Source organism: Lygodium microphyllum, chromosome 12 (genome assembly GCF_053477565.2).
Source record: "Lygodium microphyllum isolate KBCC chromosome 12, Lygodium_microphyllum_v1.1.10, whole genome shotgun sequence".
NCBI lineage: Eukaryota > Viridiplantae > Streptophyta > Polypodiopsida > Schizaeales > Lygodiaceae > Lygodium > Lygodium microphyllum.
The window spans coordinates 95,071,496-95,095,152 of NC_141146.1; the positions used below are offsets into that span (position 1 = coordinate 95,071,496).

A 23,657-nucleotide genomic window follows, 5' to 3' on the forward strand; every position below is an offset into this window, starting at 1 on the left:
GCTGTCACAATTCCCTATAATTCTATTTTAACCTGTGGATACCTTCTCTGTCGTTTGGTCAATACTTTAGTACCAAAGCGTATTGCATATCTTTGCCCTTCCTCATCATCTTGCCCAATTTCCCATCCAATCCCGATTGGGCTTGTATCGACAGTAATAATGATAGACTTTCTATGTGAATAGTCAGCCTTTCTCAATGTAGGAGCAAATTTTAAGGCATACTTCAATTTCTTCATTGCTTTCTGATGCTTCCTTTCCCAATGAAATCTCTAACATTTCCTCAGAAGCTGATAAAGAGCATCGGCTACACGTGCAAAGTGAGGAATCCATATCAAATAGAACACACATGCATCCAAGAATCTACGCATCTCTGAAATATTCGTGTATACATCTTGCATTCTATCAATCCCATCTATTTTTGCTAGTGATGGTCTTCGCCCATAAGGCCCACACATATGCCCAACAATCAAAACCTCTTCAACTCTAAAGACAGAATTTTGTCCAAAAAGAGTTAAATGCACCTCTTCTAAACGTGTCAAAATCCTCTCACAATCCACAATATGGTCTGCAACAAACTGTTTGCATCCATGAGCATTCATCTCTTCATTCTTTTCATCCACTGTACACGTTTTGATTGGAACATCATCCAAGAAGGGCATAGTCAATTGTGGTATAAAATCCCTGAGTACCCTATTCATAGCATTTGTCATGTGTGCCACTAAGTTTGTTGCACCATGTGGGAGAGTACACATCCGTACTAACCCCAAGGGAGTCTTCATGGTTGTGATATCCCTGCTTTCAATTACAAGCTGAAACTGATCATATCCCGAGTAAAGATCACCCAAAGAGTAGATCACTCTGTCTGCAAAAGCCTCTGCAAATTCATCAACCACAAGACCTACACCCACATTTCTTATGGTCACTTTATTGACCGGTTGCATCTCTTGACTAAATCTCAAAGCCCCATTCTTTTTTGGCACAATAAACCAACGATTTGAGTACAGGGCTGAAGAAGGCTCCAAGATCTTCATGCAAATCTTTTCATTCAACAAATCCATCAGCTTTGGCAAGTAAGCTTTAGGCACTAGAATAGGCCTCAAGTTCCATGGTACATGTGGCACAATATATATGACCATAGGAGAGACAACATTTGGATCCACACAACCTATTTCACTTGGCTGAAATGCAAATGCCTTTCCATGCCTAGCCAACATCCGCATAAAACAGTCTCTCTCAATATGCAAAAGAAATCCTTTTGCACCAACTTTCAATTCATGTAATGTTTCAGATGTAAACTAATAACCTATATCTTTAGGATCCCGTAAGCTTGCCTGTCTTGACACTTTTTCATACAAACCCTCACTCTCTGGTGGAAGTGGAAAAGCAATTGGTTTCACATTTCTTTCAATTGTCTTATACTTTGTCTCCACAAGTGCTTCAGCCCATTGTAATCCTTCCTGCTGAGCAAACAATGCTATAACATCATACATGTCCAAAGAACATACTGACAGCACTCTATTTTCAGCCTCATTTTCTGCATGTATAGTTGCTGAAATTTCAACCATAATGTCATTAATATTCATCCCATAAACGATGTCTGAAATGCCTTCATTTTCAGCTAATAGTCCCAATGCTCTCAGGTCCTTAGTAGCCCGTTTCATAGATATGTGTTCGGCCTTGCACATAGCTTCCATAGGCTTAAACCAACATGATTTGTTTGCTATAAACTGAGAATAACCAATCATGAATACATGCTTCATACCATCAAGAGGCAAGTACATCTTTTGAATAGCACTACTGTAGCCCCGTATTACATCAGTGCTTAATAAAAATTCAGGTCTTTGAATTCCCTTGTATTTGGAGCCAAAGGAGACTCTCGAAGTGTATCACAATTTCTAGGATAATTAACACAAACAATAAGAAATTGGAGTGCTTTCCTCCCATCCTTGCTTCTAACTCTTGCATAAGCAAAACCATCATCAAGCACATTTGTTTCCATATGCACTCATGTAATATAGGGTTGTCCCAAAATCATTGCTTATGAGGAATTATCTTGCACAAAGAAGTGTTTCTCTTCTTGTACATCACCCATTGTCACTTTTACATTGGGACATGCAGCATAAAGCTCTCCCGAAGAATTATTTGCAGCCCTCATATGCCAACCATGATCACTGTCTACATGCCTTGCACCATTTTCATACAATCCACACTCAATGACATTTATCTCAAACCCATGGTCAAGTAAAGCAACACAAGGAGTTTCACGCTCCCCTATTTTCACTATCGTTTCAGTGGTAGCTCTAGCCCAATGATTTCTTGTGTAGTGACTTTGAGGAATAAATCCTAGATTCTCTTCCCTATACTGTTGCATCTTCCTTACTCCACCATGCATATTGCTACAAGACAATGCATTTTCAACCACTTTCTTCTCTTTTCCACATGTTGTCCACTGATTAGTAGCATCCTGCATAGATAATACAGTACTTACTTCATGCTCATATTTAGCCTGTATACGTAACAAACCAGTTTTCTCTTCAAATTGCAGCAATGTACTAGTGGTATCACCAGGAAAGTGATGCTTCTTCTTAATTATGTTAATGATCTCATCATGAAATTCTCGCTTGGCAATGCCAAGCACCTCTCCCAATGTAAATTCCACCCGATTGTTTAAGATACATTCTTCAAGCACCTTATTAAGATCTGTGGCTGTCTCAATATAACATTGTAACTTATATCCTAGCTGCTTGCCCTTCCTTTTGCCCTCTTGTTTGTTATCCTATTTTTGCTCCTGATTGACCTATTCCATAACATGCTCGGGAGGTGGCTAATTTGCAGCTTTAAGCTGATCCACACTTCTTCTTGTCATTCTTTAAGATGTCCTTGCATTATCCTTATCTCTTTTTCATTTTTGTTCCACAAGTACATCCGTGTTTTGTACCTTTGCTAAATATGCAAACACTAAATATGCATCTACCGGTGATTCCCAACCAGTTATGCCACGAATGTCTTGCCCTACATGAGATATTTCACTATCAGTGACCTTTCTCTTTTCAGCTGCATGTGAAGCATGTGTCCATATTTCACCCTTTGGACCAACCATCACTTAGCCATGCATTCTATCCAATTGTAGACCAAAATTAGAAGCATGTACCACCACATAAGCATTTGAACTACCAAGTCTTTCAACAACTTCTGCATACCTCCCTTTCCAAAATTCAAAGCAAGAGGCAATCCCATTTCTTGCGCATGGAATTTGCCACCTTTCCAAAAGATGAGCTATCATGCCAAGGCCTCCTGATAGGCAACACAATCCTTTCTCTCATACTACAAACTATCACACCACATACATCTTTTTTCTGGCTTAGGGGCTGCTGCATGTCCCCTTTCCTCTTGTCCTTTTTCATTCAATTTTGCAACCTTCAATTGAAGATCCCGCATGCCTTTGACCAATTCATCTAAGACATCTTCCCCTAGCAGAGGGAACAATAGCAGGTACAGCGATAGGGTTAGCCACAGAAGTAGGTGGTTACTGGATACATCAACTGTCTTGCCCGTGATAGTGGGCAAGCTAGAGACATGCATTCTTTCTCTTTTTCTATGCTTCTTCACAAGTGCAGTAACAGCTTCCTTGACATGTCTCCACTCTATTTTAAGACTTGCCTCTGTAGTCTAAGACGTGGGAGAGAAGAGCACACACAATGTTGGTGCTATCAACAATGTTATGACAGCCTTATTGCACTTTCATATATATATATATATGAATAAAGAATATGGGCGGTCACTGTACATGGGCAGGCCCAAGGGCCTTTTACCCCAACACCTCCCTCTAAAAGGCCAATGGGCCAAGGAGTGAAAAAACAAAACAAAACAAAAGAGACAAGGTGAGGAATCATGACATCTCACCCAACACCCAATCTCAAAGCGAGTTGTGCAATAAGTGGCGAGAACCTCCTCACAAGAAGAGTCAAGCATCCCTAAGTCCATGACATCCAGGAGATAAGCGATCCCATATCTCTAGACACAATAGAGCAATCCATGACTACTTTCCATGAAGCAAGAAACACAACTCATAAGTGCACGACTGTAAAGCATCAGAGTGGCGCATAGCATCAACGCAATGCATGAAAGATAGCGGAGAGCATACAAACTCTCCAAGGTCAATCATCGAAAGAGGGCCAACATCCCGGCGGCAGACACAAGTCGAGACACAAGTTGGACACAAGTCAAATGGGGTCTCAAGACAGTATGCGGCCTCAGCAAAGCGAAAGACTGATATACGAATGTAGAATCAGCCATAAAGCGCATTGAACATGCATCGAGTGGCCTGAGAGGTGTCTGTGTCTCATAAAAGACAACATGACGGCTGCATAGATCCTTTTGGGCATCTAAATCCCAAAACTTGTAAGCCGTAAAGTCACCATCTCCATAACCAAGGAGTATGCATCTGCGTGACATAGGCTGATGTGGCATACTAACAGATGCCTGGTAGCCAAACATCCTCAAGTGATCATAGGAGGGTCTCATGCCACTCCATGTCTCATGCGGAGTAATAACATCCAAAGATAAACACGACGTGCAATTAACCAAGTAGACTGCTGTCATAAGGGCCTCAGCCCAAAAGCCATAAGACAACATAGTTGTGGTAAGCATAGAAGCAACCTTTGCCTGTAAAGTCAGGCACATGCCATGAGCAATCCCATAATACTGTGGGCATAAGAAATCAATGCCATAATGCTAACAAGAGATCAATAAGCTGGGAGAGATAGCATGACTCTCATAATCCATCTGCAAGCATCTAGCAATGCTACCAGCAGAATCCATAAACCTGTCAAGCTTAGTAACAGCATCCTCAATCCGTACCAAAGGGTAAGCCCAAACACGATGGGTAGCATGATCCATGAAGGTCACAAAATACGATGCTCCACCAAGTGACTGGGAAGGCATAGGTCCATATACTGCAACATGAACTAGATCTAGAGAAGCTTGCCTCACACGATCGCCATAAGCCAAAGAGGCCATAAGCCAAAGAGATGCTTAACCTTAGAGACATTCTCTCACTCTTTCCTCTTCTAGGTACTTAATCTTCATGAGCAAAGCAATGAGGTTATCTCAATAGCCAGCTTCTACAAAGCACTTGATGAATAGATGTTTAAGCTGTATAAATTCTATTCTTTCTCATCCTTTGAATATATACAATTTAGGGTCAGAATTTCCTTGTCCCTTTGGGCATCATGCCCATTATATGGTCTTTTTAGAGGCAGCCATGGCTCTGTTTACATGCTTATAGATTCTCATTCTATGATTGAAAATTGAGTAATACATTTGACAACTTCAAAGTATTCAATGGGATTATTTCAACTTGCATGGTGGCTCTCATCAAAATAATACGAGAGTGGATTTTAAAGCTAGATTTTAAGTGTGAAAGAAGCCTGACAATTCGTAGAAGATGCATTTTTTGTGAAAAATGAAATAGTTACAAATCGAGGAGCTAGATTTTTCCTAGATGTGTTTCTATGCCAGGAACCTAATGCAAGTGTTCATTCGTCAATCATCGGAGTCTGCTTGATCCCCCATTTAATGGTCGCAAGGTTTGGCGTTATGAAGCAACTACTGGATCCAAAAGCTGAAAAGCATGTGATGGAGGCTAGACTGATAGATTTTGATGCCAAACGGTCGTCTATTCACTCGGACTACAATATTGAGATCATTTAACCCTCCAACTAGGAGGGCTAGAACCACTTTACGCAAGTGTTAAAGGCTCAAAATAGAACTAAATGAGCTTTAGGTTAGTATTTAATTATGATTAAGAGCCCAAAAACTCAAGAACTAAAACAAAGGGGGAAGGGAGGGGACACTTTTTTTTTGACACCTCCTTCTCCCCTTTAAAAATGATATTTTTAGCCTACAACCATTCCTCTCCTGCTCTTTGGCATTAGATGCATCATTTTTCCACTCTCCAATGCTTCTAGTGCACTGAGGGGCACACTCGCTATAGAAATACGGCCAGGGGAGGGGCGCGATGGCAATGGCCAATGGAACGTGGGAGAGTGGAACAGGAGTGAGCATGAGGGAGAGGCGAGGGGGTTGGCGCGTGTTAACCCCAACGCGAAGAAAGCAAAAGAAAGTAGAAAAGACGCAGGGCAAAGGCAGAAAAAAGGTAGCCCAACTGAAGAAAGAAGAGGAAAAAAGACCAAAAGCGCAAGGGCAACCTTAAAAGTCCAAGGCAAATGCCGAAGGGGAAAGGCGCATTTTAAAATGGAAAAGGCGCACCCTGAAATCTTATAAAAGAGCGCAGGGCTCTCACCCGTGCAATTTGTAAATGTAGACAGGCGGTGGAAAGGAAGCCAGGAGGATAGACGGACAATGAGAAAAGGAGCCTAGGCTAATGGCCGGCCATGAAAAAAAAAGGGATGACCGCCCATGGAAATTAGGGCATGTATATAAAGTCAAAAAGTAAATGAGAAGCTCATTCTCGTGTGTGGCAGAAAGCGTCTTCTTCTTCTCCTCTTGTTTCTTGCCTTCTTGCCTCCTTGCTTGTGCTTGAGAGAGGGATTGAGAGAGTGTGAGGGAGTGAAGTAGTGATTGTGTGAGGGTGAGGGATCTTGGAGAAGAAGCTCTCCATCTTCTCTCTTCATCGTTTCCTCATCTCCTCTCTTCTCTTGTCTCGTACGTGGCTATGGAGGATGAAGCTCATGGGAGAGGGATTGAGGTTTCTTGAGCTTGCCTCAACGATCGTGGAGCTGCAGGGGTGCAAGAGAGAGGAAGGTACTCGATCGAGCATCAAGGTCAGCTCACTACACCCATAAGGTAGGCATTGTGCGATGGCTATGTGAGAGGTAGCCATGGCTGCTCAGTTCGAAACACTTGAGCAATAAGTGGTCCGTAGATCTCGGGGTAGAGCTTGAAGAGCTCCCACATTTTGGTTCAGTTGCCGGGACCACGGATTTGAGCTTTGAGTGCTGCGCGCATTAGATAGAGCATGGAAGAGGGTTTGCAGCCTGAACCAGTGCTCGAGATAACTAGGAGACTTAGGAGGTTTTAATCTGAGGAACAGGTAAGTATTTGGGTTTGTTGGAAGCATTAGATTGGGACTACTGTTCTGCATTTCTGTTTTTCATATTGGCTGCACTAGATTGAGGTTAGATTAGGGTAAAACCAGAGAAAACGGAGTTCTGGCTGCTGTTGGAAACAGGAAAACAGGGGACCAAACTCAAGCTTCTGGGTAAAACAGGGACAGGGAACTGGCTGTAAGGTGTTGCAGTGCTGGAAAAGAGCCTTAAGAGGCCTGGGAGGCTAGGACTGACCTCATTTTCTTAGTTGGCTTTGTTTGTGAGAGAGACAGAGAGAGAGAGTTTCTGGTTCACAGGACGAGGAAACGCAACCCCAATTCTAGGCGCATTCGATTCATGCTACTTCAGGTGAGTCCAGTGTGTTCCAGTAGAGCTCTGATCGGTTATGGGATGTTTTGTGATGATTGAGTGCAGCGGGCATTAGAAAGGATTCAGACGCCCCGGAATCGCGCCCATCGCCGACGTAGTCGGACCAACCTACAGTGGTCCGATTCCCAGAATCGGACCGCCCGAGTTCTGGAGTCGGACTGTCTGACTTCCAGAATCGGATCGTCCGACCGAGAGTGAGTCGGACTAGTCTGGTCTGATTACCATAATCGGACCAACACAATCGGACGTGCCATGTGGCACTCGGACTACCCCTTACAATCGGACACTCAACTGCCCGATCGGACCATCCTGTCCGATCGAACCAATCGGACCGGCCTGTCCGATCAAACACCTCGTCCGATCGAAGAAATCGGACCCACCCCTGTTCGACTCGGACCAGTCCAGAATCGGACCAACCCCCGTCTAACTGGTAGAGTTGGACCATACTGTTAGAGTCGGACCATCCCGGTCTGATTTCCAGAATCGGACCATCTTGCCAGAACACAAAGATAAGGATCCTTTGCTGACCTGACCACAGATCTGACCCTAGGACGCAACCTTGAACACCCCCAGAACCCAAATTTGGCCATTAGAACCTCAGAGATTTATCAAACTCAGGGTGCGGAAGGACCATAGAATAGCCGGGAACCGAGTTGAAAACTCAAATTAGGCTCACAACGTGGGTAGAAACAAGGTGGAGTTTGCATTAAACTCTTTTTGCATCGGCATTTCACTTTTGTGCTCCACTAAACCTGCACATCAAGAAAAGAGAAAAGCATGTTTTTGCACCAAGCACCATGAAAGCACTAAGCACAATGTGTGAGTAAGGATCAACGTTGCTTTCAAGTAACAAGAAACACATCTTGATACCTAATAACATTAAGGAACCCACTAGTAGGAGGAGACCCCAAGACTTAGATAGGTGCCTGAGCGCCCTACTAGTAGTACCTAGAGAAAACACAAAGATACGGGAAGCAACAAGATAGAGGAGTGGAAGCTACCGGAGCTGATTGGATTCATCGACAACCTCGTGGAGCTAGAAGCAGAAACAATGTCGGGATCAAGAGGCGATCAAGGGGAAGACCAATTAGATTTAGGAGAATTTCCAACTTCGGTCCAGAAACTAGTGCACGACTACGATCTACTCACCAGGACTGAGATCCAAGGTAGACCTGTAGAGGAAGTGGTGGCTAACTTGGAAGAAGAGAGAAGAGCTATCAAGAGAGCATTGGAAGGCATAATTGCCTACAACCATAAGCAGAGGGCTAGAAGGCTGCAGCAGGACGTGGATATGTATGAGGCTAGACGAGTACTAGACCTAGCTGGGGCAGCCAAGTCCAGACCGAATGTAGAGAGGGAACGGGCAGCAGAGGCTGGCATCCCCATAGTAGCGAAACAACTAGCTCGATACGAACCTAGCAGTGACCTGTACAGTTTCATGGAGCAGTTCGAGCAAGTATGTGAGGCGAACGGTCTTACTAACCCTGCACAGCGAGCTCAAGCTTTCGGCCTATGCTTAGGCGACAAGGGGAGGACCTGGTACTCTAGTTTGGATGGCGCAGAACGTACAAACTTCGCTCGTCTTAAGCGTCTCTTCATCAAGAGGTTTTCGGAGGCAGGGTACTCGAACAACCTCATTGTTAGGTTGATGAATATCAGTCAAAGGGAGAAGGAGGACGTTAGGGATTACGTTACCCAGGTGCGCAATCTCTATAAGAGAATCCCTGCCAATGAGCGACCCACCGAGAGGGTAGTGTCTACAGTGTTCATGAACGGGATTCAAAGCGAGGAGCTCTACAAGGCTTTGGCCAATAACTCCACCTTACAATGAGACATGCTAGCTCGAGTCTTCGAGGAGGCAATACGCGTAGATGATCAACTCAGGGAATGGAGCATGAGGATTACCAACCGAGATAGTGTGAGCTAGAGGGACCCTGAGAGATCAGCCATCTTAGGGAAAAAATTAACTGCTAGCACGCAAGACAAGGGAAAGAGTGTTGACCATGACCAAGAGATGGCAGAGATGAGACTGGAGATTACACGATTGCAAGAGCTCGTTAGAAAGCCTGTGAGATTGCATGTACAATGTGTGTACTGCGGTGGCAATCACCTCCCAGTGGAGTGCCAAGATCCTAGATCTCGGCCGTGCTCAAATTGTGGTAGATTTGGACATGATGCAGCGCATTGTAGAATGCCGAGGAGACTCCCATATACGCAGCAGTACAACCCTCCATACTTAGGTAATAGGCCACCTAATTTCTTTGGCAGGGGAACCCAGTTAGCTCTTCCAGCACCAACTGACCCAAGACCTGTCGTGCCTAGGCTGGAGATGAACCCAACTGGTATACCTAGGTCACCAGGGCCTTTTGTGACTCACCCACCTAGCGATGCTCCTGTTCACTTTGTGGAGGAGCCCAATAAGGAAGAGGCATATGTCAATCCTTATGTATCCTACGACGAGAAGGGCAACCCAGTCTTGATGGACTATCGGCCAGTACCGATAATGGCCTTAGGAAGAGGATGAGGCAGAGGCTTTGGAGGGCCAAGCCACGATCCGGTCACATGCTAGACTTACGGCCGCCCAGGCCACATTTCATCACGCTGCCCAGAGCGAGAACAAGCTAACAAGGACAAAGCGGATCTCCGATGCACAGAGTGTGGAATCAAACATCTGTTTACTGATTGTCCTAGGCGGAAGCCATCAACGAGCGCTACCAACATGCCATCGGTGCCTTTGGGGCTCTTTGGAGTTGAAACTTTTGGTAGTGAGGATATGCCCATCCCACTACATGCTATGACGCGAGCTCAAACGAAACAAGCAGGCATCTCCTTACCAGGGCCAAGTAACCTTAATGCAACCTCAATAGGAAAGAAAAGCCGGAGGAGACAGAAAAAGAGAATTGATGCGAAGATAACCCTTAAAACCGAGGAAACGACTACGCTGGTAACGGGAAAGAGAGTCACAGATGTAGAGGCAGAGACCTCGACTCCTAGGACAGCAGAGCAAGGGGGTGCCAAGGTAGGGGAATATCCCCATCCCAAAAGGCAACTCGAAGCTATAGCCAAGGTCAAGGAGTGGGTCAAGGACACCCAAAAGCACCTTGAAGATGCCGAACCCATATTGGAAGACCCTATGGACGACTTCTCCAGTGTTAGCACACCAGTCTCACCCTCAAAACCATAGGCTAGGAACATGCCTGTACCACTAAAAGCGGCTCAACAGCAAGACCGGGGGGAAGCTTACCAGGGCAGACAAGATGCATGGCCTAGAACTGTCGGCGTCAGAGGAAGACAAGGGTCCAATAGCCCCCTCACAACCTGTCCACCCCAGTAACTCTAAGCCTAGAGGATCTGCTTAGGAAAAATCACTCCTTGTGGCAGGAGTTAAAAGACTCAATCGAGGGACACACAGAATTTGTGGGCACTGATCCGCAAGATCATGCCGCAGTTACACGGATCCCAAGTCTAACTCTACACGCAGATCCTAAGTCTTTACATATCAATGCTTTTTGGGAAGGCACTGAAATGCACGCAGTTTTGCCCGTCCTAGCCTTAGGGGACATGACTCGAAAGGGAATTGTAGACACAAGCGCCGGTGTTAGTGTGCTAAACCATGCAGTCCTAGAGGCATGGGGAAACCCTCCTGTAGAGACCGCTAGATTCAATGTCACGCTAGCAAACGGAATGAAGGTAAGACCATTTGGGGTCTTAAAGAATTGGCCGGTAAAGATCGCCGGTTTGCAATTCTCGGTAAACTTCATTGTCATGAAGGGAGTGGATTATGACATACTATTTGGCCGACCTTGGATGAGGAATGCACGAGTCATAGAGGATTGGGGCAATGGATTGATTTTCCTAGGGAACAGAACTAGTGCAGTGAGGGTAGAGATGGACACTTGGATGACGACATCTGTTGACCTGGCTGCCATCTCAGCCATGCTAAAAGGCAATACTCAACTGACCAAGCCCTATGGATCGCTAGCTAGATATATTCCTTGCCCTGAGGATGAGAGGGATTGGATGCACGTGCTGGCAACCATTGACTTACCATTCTCGAATGAGGAAGGACCACATCAGCAGGCTGCTAAAACCGCCACCGGGCCAACTGAGGAGCCAATTATGCCGCTTTGCATGATGGTAGGAAGCTCGCTCAACCCAGGCAAACCGGCCTTGTCTCGCATCCCCAACAACAAACTAGAGCTTCAGGAGATCGTAGAGTATCTGACCGATAAATTGAACGGCAATTTGGCCACTAACTTAAAGCCTCTACATGACCTTTTAGCTACACCAGAATGGAAATGGAACAAAGTCCATGATCTGAACTTGTTATATAACTGGGCTTTAGTTACTGACGACAAGGAGAGTGAAGGAGGAAGCGTAGGGGATGATGAGCAGTCAGAAGAACAGGACCCGGACGATGAGGAGTATGAGGAATGTCGCTCTGCAGGAGAAGAGAGTGAAGAAGAGGTAGACACGATAGAGTACGACATGGAGGGAAAAGCGATAGAGCAAATCAGGGCAGACTTAAGACCTAGGAAAGAAGGGCTCAGTCAAAACGAAAAAGGAGTCATACTAATGGAGTGTGACAGATCCTGGCTAGAACAGATAGAAGTCGTAGATTACGAGCAAGCTAGAGTAGCACAACGATGGGTAATCCCAGTGCTCAAGACACATTCACCTACGGAACTAAGACCCCTTGAGGAAACACCTTCCTCAAGTGAAGGATGCGAGTTCAACTCAGAGTCGGAAGTTAGTACTGAGAGTGATCCCGAGATACCGCAACCCTCTGAGGTCAAACGCACCAAGGGAGACTTGCTAGTCCACCTGAGGCACAGGAGGCTAAAAGAGGAGGCCAGGAAGCAAGCAAGGGGCTCGAAAGCAGAAAGGTAGAGGAAACCACAGGATCTACCCAAGCGGTTTACAAAATTTAAAAAGGGTGACAGAGTGGTGGTCCTGCTAGGTGCAAAAAGACAAGGTCAGACTAGTGAACCGATAGAGGGACCCGCCAAAGTCAAAGAGGTTAACTTGGCTGGGAAAGGCAAAAAACCAAGACTGAGTCTCGTCGTAGATGACTTGGCGGAAGAGGAAGAGACCAAACTTGTTGCACTCCTGCAAGAGTACATCGACGTGTTTGCCTGGACATTGGACGAACTTAAGGGAGTCGACCCTAGGGTCGTGACTTATAACATCCCAATGATTCCAGATGCAGTACCAACAAAACAACGACCTTACCCCATGAATCCTAAACACGCCCATGCAGTGAAGGAGGAGATTGACAAACTCATGAGGGCAGGTTTCATATGTGAGATCGAGCACACGGACTGGGTGTCACCTATCGTGATTGTCATGAAGAAAAATGGAAAAATCCGAGTGTGCGTAAACTACAAAAAAGTAAATGCCACTACGAAAAGGGATAATTATCCTTTACCTTATACCGAGCACATGCTGGAGAGGGTAGCAGGGAAGGAAGCCTACAGTTTTTTGGATGGCTTCTCGGGTTACAATCAAGTGCAAGTGCACCCGGATGACAGCCACAAGATTGCCTTTGCCACGGAATGGGGCGTATTCGCCTACATTGTCATGCCTTTTGGGCTAATGAATGCACCTGCAACTTTCCAATGCCTAATGTGCACTATCTTTAAAGACATGCTTAGGCGCGAACTGGAAGTGTTCGTAGATGACCTATGTTTACACTCTAGTTGGGACGAACACTTAAAGAAATTGCGAGCTGTCTTTGAAAGGTGTAGGTTGTACCACCTCTCGCTAAACCCCTTAAAGTGCCAGTTCTGGGTAAAACACGGATGCATCTTGGGACACGTAGTGTCAAGGAACGGCATTGCCACTGACTTTTCCAAAGTCAGAGTCATTGTTGACCTGCCACCACCCGACAACTACAAGGGAGTTCAGTGATTCTTGGGATACACTGGATACTATCGACGATTCGTGCTAAATTATGCATTAATAGCTAGACCTTTGTACAAGCTATTGATAGTGTTTGAGTGGACGGAGGAATGCCAGCACGCATATAAAGAATTGAAAAAGGCTCTTACGACTACACCAATCTTGCAAGCCCCAGACTGGAATGTAACGTTCCATGTACACATAGACGCCTCTAAGTTCGCTATTGGAGCCATGCTATGCCAGCCTGGTGAGCATAACTTGGATTACCCGGTGAGTTTTGCCAGCAGGCAGCTCACAAAAACCGAGATGAACTATTCCACGACAGAAAGGGAGGGGTTGGCCATGGTATTTGCGGTAAAGAAATTTAGGCATTACCTATTAGCCACTCCCTTTGTCTTCGTCGTTGACCATCAAGCCCTACTGTATCTTGTGAACAAGCCTTGCGCTACGGGGTGCATAGCTAGATGGTTACTCCGTTTACTGGAGTTTGACTTCTGTGTGGTTGTACGCAAAGGAAAGCAGCACTACATGGCTGACCACATGTCCCGCATACCCACAGGGGAAGCTGCTGGACAAGGCGTGCCTGATGATTTACCAGACGCCCATCTTTTTAACTTGTCTAGTGAACAAGAACTGTTTAGAGCGGATCTGACGCCATATTGGGCCGATGACATAGTGCAAGTGCTGGAAAATGGACTACCAGAGCGACCCATTGAGAAGGCCAGGCTGAAGAGACTTATCCTGAAAATTCAGCCCTACCAACTGATAGGCTGGCCAACTCTACAGGATGAGACAAGACGGTTTATTGCGCAGATATGTGTGTGAGCACGAGATGCACGACGCATTAAACGAAGCACATGGCGGAATAGCTGGCGGGAATTTTAGTGGGGACACAATAGCTCGAAAGGTGCTACAATCCCAGCTATGGTGGCCCACCCTATTCCGCGATGCAGCTAAATTTGTAAAGCACTGCGATAAGTGCCAAAGGACCAAAGTGCATGTGCGAAAGGACAAGATGGAGATGACCCTTTTCATAGCCCGACAACCCTTTGAAAAATGGGGCATCGATTTTATTGGGCCTGTCAGTCCTGCAGCACAATATTCCCAAGCTCGATACGTCATGGTGGCAACCGACTATTTAACGAAATGGACAGAGGTACGAGCCACGAGGAAGAATGATGCTAGGACCACTGCACAGTTCTTGTGGGAGCAGGTCATTTAACGGTTCGGTTGTTTAATCGAACTTGTAAGCGACCAAGGCACACACTTCATTAATGAAGTGATTGCCCACTTGCTCTCTATCTTCCTAATAATTCATCGGAAGTCCTCTCCCTATTACCCTCAGGCTAATGGCCAAGCCGAATCCACGAACAAAATCCTAGTCAATGTGCTTACCAAAGTCGTGTCTACTTTGAGAAGTGACTGGGATAACAAGCTAATGGCGGCCTTGTGGGCCTATCTCACAGCTTATAAAACGGCTATAGGACAGACGCCCTTTAGGCTGACTTACGGAACTGAAGCCATTCTGCCCGTAGAATTCTTCATCCCTAGTTTGAGGCTAGCAGTCCAAGAATGTTGGGAGGGAAGAGAGGCTTGGATCAACCGCTTAGTAGAACTTGAGCGCTTAATGGAGACCCGACTTCTCGCCACTCACTCTCTGATCTGTGAAAAGGCTCGACGAAAGATGTGGTTTGACAAGCATGTCACGCAGCAAGACTTCGAACAAGGGGACCTTGTTCTGCTGTACTCAGTAAAAGGACATAAACAGAAGATGAAGTTTCGGGGGCTAGGGCCTTTCAGTGTACGTGTAATCGGTAGAACTGGAAATGTCGAGTTGGAGACACTTGACGGTGAGGGAATAGGCTTTTTTATGGCAACCGCATTAAGAAGTACTATCCTCCTTCACATCCGTTACACGAGCCACCCATGCTAGAACCCCCATTGAACGTCCGCATGGCTACTGTAACTGACCTGACAAACCAGGACGAAGAAGTAGTGGCACCGGCATACCTGTAGATCACAGTTGCAGCAGGAGTGGTGTATTCTTTCAACACCTTGATTGATGAAGGTGCTGACTACAACATCCTAACACATGACCATTGGACACGCATTGGTCAACCGCAACTATAGCCCACTAACGCTCAACTCACCCCGTTTGGGGATACCGCTTACCCACTCCTAGGGAAATGCAAGGTGGTCATTTTCATCGAGTCTGAAATTTTACCGGCCTTCTTCCATGTGTTGCCTGACACTAAGGACGCTGGTAATGTATCACTATTAGGTCGCACTTTCAAGAAACAAGCCAACTATAATGTGGATTACAACCTAAATCACATACATCTTGCCATCGGCAATGTGCGCATAGTGCTGACTTTCAGCAAGGGCTGCCCTAACTCCCCCACTTTTACGAAGCCGCCGATAGAAGCCCCTACTACCACGCTTCAGCTTGAGTCTAAACAAACGGAAACTACAGCCTCGTGCCGAGTTCTCAACCCTAGACCCATGCCCACCAGGAGCGCTCACATGGTCAAAGAGTCCAAGTTTCTATGGGTGCCAAAATGGCAAAAACCACATACGGGTAAACCACCCAAGTGTGATCCTAAACGTCCAAATTATCAACTGTCCCGAACCAAGAGGCAGTCTAGGCGCTATCGCTGTAGACGCACAACCATGCTGCGTTGGATTCCCAAAGCCCTCTTGCGGGCACAAGGATACCACGAGGGCAATCCCTGGATTTGGGTGCCTAAAAAGGGCCAGCTGGAAAGCTCATCTACAGGCAATCTCACCCTAACGAGAAAGGTTTGCACAGGTGGCGCCCAAAGCACAATTAACAGGCCAGGGCCAGCGGTGGCTAACAAGCCTCAGCTCATCTATCGAGCAAAGCAAATGCCCCAGGCCCTAAACCTACCTAATCCTGGGAACTTACAAACCACGATTACTGCTCACTCAAAACCAAGTACAACCCCCGTGCCTCTAGAGCTTCCTACAGCATCTCAAAGGGCTTCCCATTGCGAGGCCCAACCCATGACACCGATGAGAAAGTCGCAACTATCTAGTCCACTTGCACCAGCCCCACCAGAGGGTCTTAAACCTTCATACGCAATACGACCTTTCCTCTCTTTGGCTAAGGACCTTGCCGCAACTTCTGGGGAGGATTTAATAACCTGCATTAAAATGTTAGATGAAACTTTCACTACATTTGCTAGAAGCTACGAGAGGCTAGACCTGGGTCTTCTTGACAAAACGCTTGCTTCGGATGTTCGTGCATTACCATGCACTTGGGAGGAATACGAACTTATGACCACTTAAGTTCCCAAAATTGCTGCCGAACTGATAGCAAACAATGAAATCTCAAAGGATCAGGCTGCACTCAGAAGGCTTATCACTTCTTATCGAAAGCCTCTGCGTTCTGCTCCTGAACAAGAGCTGCAAGAGCTCACGCAGATGGCAAGCTCACCTTCCACATTCTTGCAGCAGTGGTTTACGCTAAGGATCCAATGGGAGAAACAAGGTTGTCGCATAATGACCAATGCTGAGCAACGCAGGGCAATCAAAACTATCGAATATGACCCCACGTACGTGGCACCTACCTCGTTTAGGGTCTTGGCCATCACCCGTGATCAGCATTTGGACGAACATGTGCTCGCCCACCCCTACATTGACCAATTCTTCACCCAAGAGGAATTACATGTTGCAAGTCGCCTCAGTACCGGAGATCTCTTCCACCAGCAGGAGGAGAGTCCCCTGCCTCAACAGCGTGCTCCGCAAGAAAGAAGCCTGCGTCGAAAGCAGCTACAATCAGATACGGGGGCATCCTGACAGCCATCATAGACGAAGCAATAAAGAATGAGGGCGTCATGGAGGAGGAAGCGGTGCATCAAAGGTCAACTCACCACAGTGGAGGGGAATCAAGCGAAAGAACAGTAAGCGACAAGGGAGAGCAGGAAGTGCCACCTCCACGAGTAACCACACCCGAAGAACAAAGCAAAAGTGATAGGAGACAAAAGGAGAAAAAAGAGAAATTAAGTAAGAAAGAACGGGCTGACATCAAAAAGGCTAAGAAAGAGTCTCAAAGGGCCGAGGAAGAAAGGAGGAGGAAAGAGGAGGAGGAGCTCGCCAGAATAGGAGAGGAGTCGAAGAAGGCGGAAGAGGACAAGAAAAGGAGGGCAGAGGAAGAAGCTGAGGAGCAGCGACTCAAGGAACTGGCCGAACTGGTGGAAGCCACCCGAAGGTCGGTGGAAGAGACCCATGGGGGCGGAGAACTCAAACCTGCAAGCCCTGGCCATGAAGCCGAAGCCAGCACAAGTGTGGAAGCAGCACCGGTGGTCGTAGGCAAGGGCAAGTCCCTCCTACATCCACTCCCTCCCTCCTTTGTGCCAACAACAGGCTGAAATCACAACCGCCGCCGCTGCACACCCCACGCCTCCTCTTGACGTGGCACAGCTCATGACCATGATGCAAATGCTCGTGAGTAGGGTGGCCGAAAAGGAGCTGCAGCAACACGACGTGACGGGCGGAGCATTTCAGAGTGGGGTATGACTTTCATACAAATGATAGTGTTGAAATATGAGAATTGAAGAAAAAAGAATACACAAGCAAAAGAGTGTAGGTTTGCCATGCTCGAGGTGTTACCCCTATGGAGAAGCACGTGAGACTTATTTTGGTGAGAGACCATACCATAGGTGATTCGGAGGACTAAACATCTAAATGAGCCATGAAAATTTAAGTGTACATTTGTGGCCCTACTTTGCCCTATGCAATAGTGCATTGATATTTGGAGATTGTTTCCTATATGTGTGTAAAAAGCATCCCAAAAACTAGTTTATCTAGTCCTAGAATGACATAAAGAGATCATATACAAACTCTCATGAAAGATGATTTGGCTAAAGCTAAGGTATAGATTGAAGTGTAACCCATGGAATCCCCATAAGTTGAAATAGTGATGGTCCTGTATCAACCCAAGGTTGTGGTAATTACACATAACAACGATTGGCCAAAGATGACAAGTAGGTTTAAGTAAATTATGAATTCATTATTTAAAAAATTAATCCACCTCAAAGTCCATGATACTCTCTTAAACTTATATATTTTAGCAATGTATATATATTAAACAATCAAAAAAAGTGAACCTGGGAATGTTAGAGAAACATGTTAAAAATAAGATTTTACTTGTAAAATTTGCATATAGCGGAGAGCTAAATTAAACCTAAGAGACCTTTAAATTGACTTAAATGTTGATTTTCTTTTTATAAATGAAAAATAGGAACAAAAATAAAAATATATTCATAAATAGCATTGTTATTTAATAATTAAATGTATTATACTTTTTGTTTGTGGTATAATTGCTTTTAGTTTTAATTGTGATTAAGGTTATCATATTGTAAATCTGTGCTTGTGACAATCAAATAGAAAAGAGAATATATTGGTAAAGACCATTGGGATCCCTACATTAACAAACCTTGAGCATTTGTGAGACGCTAGAAAAACTCATCTTGTGAGATGAGAGTTATGTACCCATGTGGAAAAAGCATGTATTTTATTTGTATTGACCATTCAAGTTCCTATTAGGAAAAAGGGCCGAGTAGTAAGTAACCCCATTGGTGAAGGATGGCTCTAGAGGCACCAAAGAGCTTAATGGAACTCTAAGCTCATAAATCTCCTAGACCGTGAAAGGAGTGCCATACATACAACTTGATCTTGCCGGGTTGGAAGGTTCCATCCTAACCGAAATAATTTTGGCCATTAGTTTAGTAATAAAATTTTAAGCTAATATATTTTCATTTTCCAAAGCATTTGTTCATATGCTTAAAGACCACACTATTTTGGCGTTTGCTTCAATGCTCATGAAGTCAAAATGGAAGGATGTCACTTAAAGAGTTTTCCATTTTACATCTTTCCAAGGTCATGAGAACGAGGTTGTTTCCTAACTAAGTGTGGCAATATGTTGAGTTCTGAAATGATTAGATTTGTTACTATTTTTTGTCATTTATTTGGAGATAAGTTGCTTGTTTATTGTATGCTTTGAGAAATGTGATTCTTTGAGTGGTTCGGATGGGTCTAGTTTGTATTGAATATCTTTTGTAGCTCATTGAGGTTTTTGTTTGATTTGCTATTTTTTTGAGTTCAATTGGATTAATATTTAGTTTTTTGTAGCTCATTAAGGATTTTTGTTTTATTGGCTATGTTTTGATGAGTTCTCTTAGATGATTATTTGGTTTTAATATATTCTCTTTGTCTCTACAAAGCTTTGTTCTCCAATATTTGTGGTTGTGAATAAATGAGCCAAGATATGATTGAAGATTCTTTGAATGGCTTTTGATTGATTAGTATAGTCTTATTTAGACCATGTGGATTTTGTTGCCGTTTGTTGACCTTATGTATCTTTTGTGAGCTCTTGTATACTTTTATAAAATGTTTTTCTAGTACAACAAAGTTCTAGAAATAGGCTTACCTTCTATATGTGTTCTATATGATGGGTTTATAGCTTGGAAATGTTTTCGTTCTTTGAAAAGAGGGAAATTGAAAAAAAAAATTGCTAGTTCAAGTGAAAAAAGTAGCGGCTAAAGACATGGGAGTAATAATTGACAATAGTTCACTCTATAAAGAGAGATTGTAGTGGTCTTGGTACCTCTTCATATAAGACATACCCTTTGGAGGGCAAAACCATGACCAAGAGAGGATTCTTGGCCTTTGTTCCATTATATCTTTCTGTGATGGCATGTGAGAGTGATTGAGAGTAAGATGGACATTTTTTGTGATCAAGCTATTGTATCTATCAAAGCTTGAGAGATTAGGAGTAAGATATAGATATTTTTTGTGATCAAGCTATTGTATCTATCAAAGCTTGAGAGATTATGAGAGCAAAAAACTATGGATATATTATTAACAATATGATTTCAAAACCATATGATCATTTTTCATTAATATTATCATGTGGATGAGTTGTTCTTTGTTTATTGAAAAGAAGAATGCTATGCTTTGTTGAACCTATTACATGGGAGACATATTTTACGATGTTGCATGAAGTTTTATTCTTGTTTTCCTTGTCTGTTTCTAGAAGATTCAAACTCTCTCAAAATCTCCAAGAGCTTAGGTACATCCCGAATGACTTCTAGGCCATAGTTGATAGCTTTTAACAAGTTGCTGAATTTGACATCTCCACCATGACTCCTGATGCCATGGAAAGAAAAGGCCAAGGGAAAAACACCTTCAATCAACTATAGATATGAACGATGACACTTGGCATCACTGTGACCATGCAAATGAAAAGGGATGGTATTTGTAGGATGTTATTGAACACATGAGCAATAGGCTCATTACAAGATTTCCTCTCGGATCTTATGCAACAATGCATGTTTGCCCATTCTAATATGACGCGAGTAGAGACTCACATTGCATAGACCATCCTAATCAGAATGGGAAGCACATCAAGCAACACTAGAGATCAATCAAAAATCCCCTTAGTGGTGAAACAACGGGAGAAATACTGCATGACGATCCCTATAATTTCATTGAACACTTCAAGAAAGTTATGAGGCAAATAACCTTCTTGGTTATGCCAAGAAAGCATAAGCCTTTGGACATTGCCTAGGAGAAAAGGGGAAGACTTGGTTCATAGGTCTAGATGCCACTGAGAAGGCCTCATTTATACTGCTTAAAGATCTATTCATCAAGTGCTTTGTAGAAGCTGACCTATGAGTAGTGAATAGGGCCCTACCAAAAAGTGCATGGGCAATTCACCAGCAGGAAAGCTCCCTGTCCAAAAGAATAGAAAAAATGGGCAGTGAGTGCACTAAAGGGAGTCAAGAAAGACGCTCTCAGCTTAGTCCTGTGTGTAAAGGGAGGTGTTCCTGCCCACAGAAGCCGAGTTCTCATCGGGCTTTTAATAGATCATTGGGCAGCTCCCCACCCTCTATGTAACCACCATACATGCTACTTTACAATCTACCCTAACATGTACATGTGTGCACATGATAGCAATTGTGCATAAATGTACTCCTGCAAAAAAGCTGTCACACTGTGAGTCTTCTATGAAGAGAACCCCAGAATCCCTTTGCAGAGCAATGGGTATTCCATATGGCCATAGGAGAGAACAAAGCTTCTTTTTTCTACTTTCCCATGGCAGTTGTCACTGTGGACCAACACTATTTAACAACCTTGGTTTTTTCCAAAATGTATGCAAAAAGGCTCATGTGTGCCTCCTCTTTAGAGTATGCATATTGGACTGCACATTTCAATGCCCTGGATGCTGGAGAAAAGGATGAAGGTCATTAATGCCAATGTGTATAAGGACATTTCTTCTATAAGTAGATTTGATCAAATGAACTTAGCTGCAGACTTTAAAGTGTCAGCAGCATGTACAGAAAAATTCCACTGCTGAACTATTCACTGACTGCATCCTGGCTTCTTCATGTATTTTCCACTCTGATAGCTTCAATCTTGTGTGCTTCCTCTTACATGCCAGCAGGTGGCTATAGTTTGACCTTGTCTGCCTCCTCTTTCATGTCAGCAGCTGCATAAATATTAGTCAAAGCAGCATACTCAGCAGCATTGCGTTTATCTAATTGCAGCGCATACTCAAAAGCCAGTCTCCCAAGCTTCACATTTCCCCATTTACGACAAGAACCCAACAGAGCAGTCCAGACTTGAAGCTGATCAAAAGAGGGCAACTTCTTGATCATTGCTATCACCTTGTCAAAGTGCCCTGCACGGCCAAAAAGCTCAACCATGCAAGTGTAGTGCTCTAAACTTGGTGAGATGCCATAGTTTGAACTCATACTTGCAAAATACAGTTGGCCCTTCTCAAGTAGACATGAGTGACTGCATGCATTAAGTATACTAACAAAGGTGATGGCATCTGGAGAAAGGCCCTCACATTGCATCTGTTCAAAGCAGTTTAATGCTTCCTCACTATGTCCTTTTAGGGCATATCCAGCAATTAGTGATGACCAAGTCGCCACATTTCTAGTAGGAAGCTCATGTACCACTTCTCGTGCCTTTGCAAGGGCTCCACATTTGACATACATATCAACCACAGCATTGCCAAGCACAATATCTGTCCCAAGCAATCCCTGTCTAACAATCTCATCATGAATTTGTTTGCCCTTATCAGCTGCTCCCACACTACCACAGGCTTTCAAAATGCAAGCAAAGGTGACTGCATCTGGGCAAACACCCTCACGTTCCATCTGTTCAAAGCAGTGCAGTGCTTCCTCACCATGGCCCTGTTCAGTATATCCGGCAATTAGTGCAGTCCAAGCCACTACATTCCGAACAGGCAGCTCATTCAGAACTTGTGCTGCTTTCGCAAGTACACCACATTTGGCATACATATCCACCAAAGCATTGCCAAGTGAAATATTTTTCCCCAGCAGCTCCTGCCTGACAATCTCATCATGAACTTGTTCACCCTTTTCAGCTGCTCGCATACTGCCACAGGCTTTCAGAACACAAGTGAAGGTGACTACATCTGGACACAGGCCCTCATTTTGCATCTGTTCAAAGCATTTCAGTGCCTCCTCACCATGCCCATGTTGGGCATATCCAGCAATCAATGCAGACCAATTGATAACAGTACGAACAGGAAGCTGATCCACCACCTGTCGAGCCTTTTCAAGTGCACCACACTTGGAATACATGTCCACCAAAGCAGTGCTGAGTGCAGTATGTGTCCCTAGCAACCCCTGCCTGACAACTTCTTCGTGTATCTGTTTGCCCTTGTCCAATGCTCTCACGTTTCCACAGGCTTTCAAGATGCATGTGAAGGTGACTGCATTCGGATGAAAGCCCTCGCGTTGCATCTGCTCAAAGAAGCTGAATGCTTCTGCACCACCTCCCTGCTGCGCACATCCAGCAATAAGTGCATTCCAAGATGCTACATTCCGTACAGGGAGCTCCTGGAGCACTCTTTGTGCTTTTGACAGAGCACCACATTTCGCATACATACTGACTATGGCACTTGCGACGAAATGGCTCTTCTCAAGGAGCCCATTTTTCAAGATTTCAGTATGCACTCTGATGCCTGTGCACAAATCCTTCTGCTTAGCACAATCCTTGAGAGAGGCAAGAACAGTAGAACATTCCTCAGTTATGTTGTCTCTGCAAGGGATGACCTTCCCATTCTCAGTGCTTCCCATTAAGCTATTTCCTTCTTTATTATCGCATGATTTCAACATTCCTCTTTGTAAGAGCTCTTTACTAGTCCAAGGAAGAGAGTCCATCCATGAGGACTGCTTGGTGATTCTGTGCTTCAAGTCTGGAGATGGTGGGCTGATTTTCTGCAATGCAAACTGTTAAAAAGCAGTAAAAATCCTAAAA

General features: G+C 44.6%; 1 protein-coding gene across 2 annotated transcripts in view; it reads right to left on the reverse strand.

Moving 5' to 3' along the window:
* Positions 1–20,334: 20,334 nt before the first annotated feature.
* Positions 20,335–23,657, reverse strand: part of LOC148028055 (pentatricopeptide repeat-containing protein At2g13600-like) — a 28,377-nt gene continuing 25,054 nt past the window's right edge. The window contains exon 3 of one of the 2 annotated variants that reach the window (XM_087689751.1): positions 20,335–23,609. In XM_087689751.1, the coding sequence (XP_087545877.1) occupies positions 21,812–23,609 (1,798 nt within the window). In that variant the 3' untranslated portion in view covers positions 20,335–21,811. Of the gene's footprint in view, positions 23,618–23,657 lie in introns of both variants that reach the window. The other variant, XM_087689750.1, reaches the window with a different exon arrangement.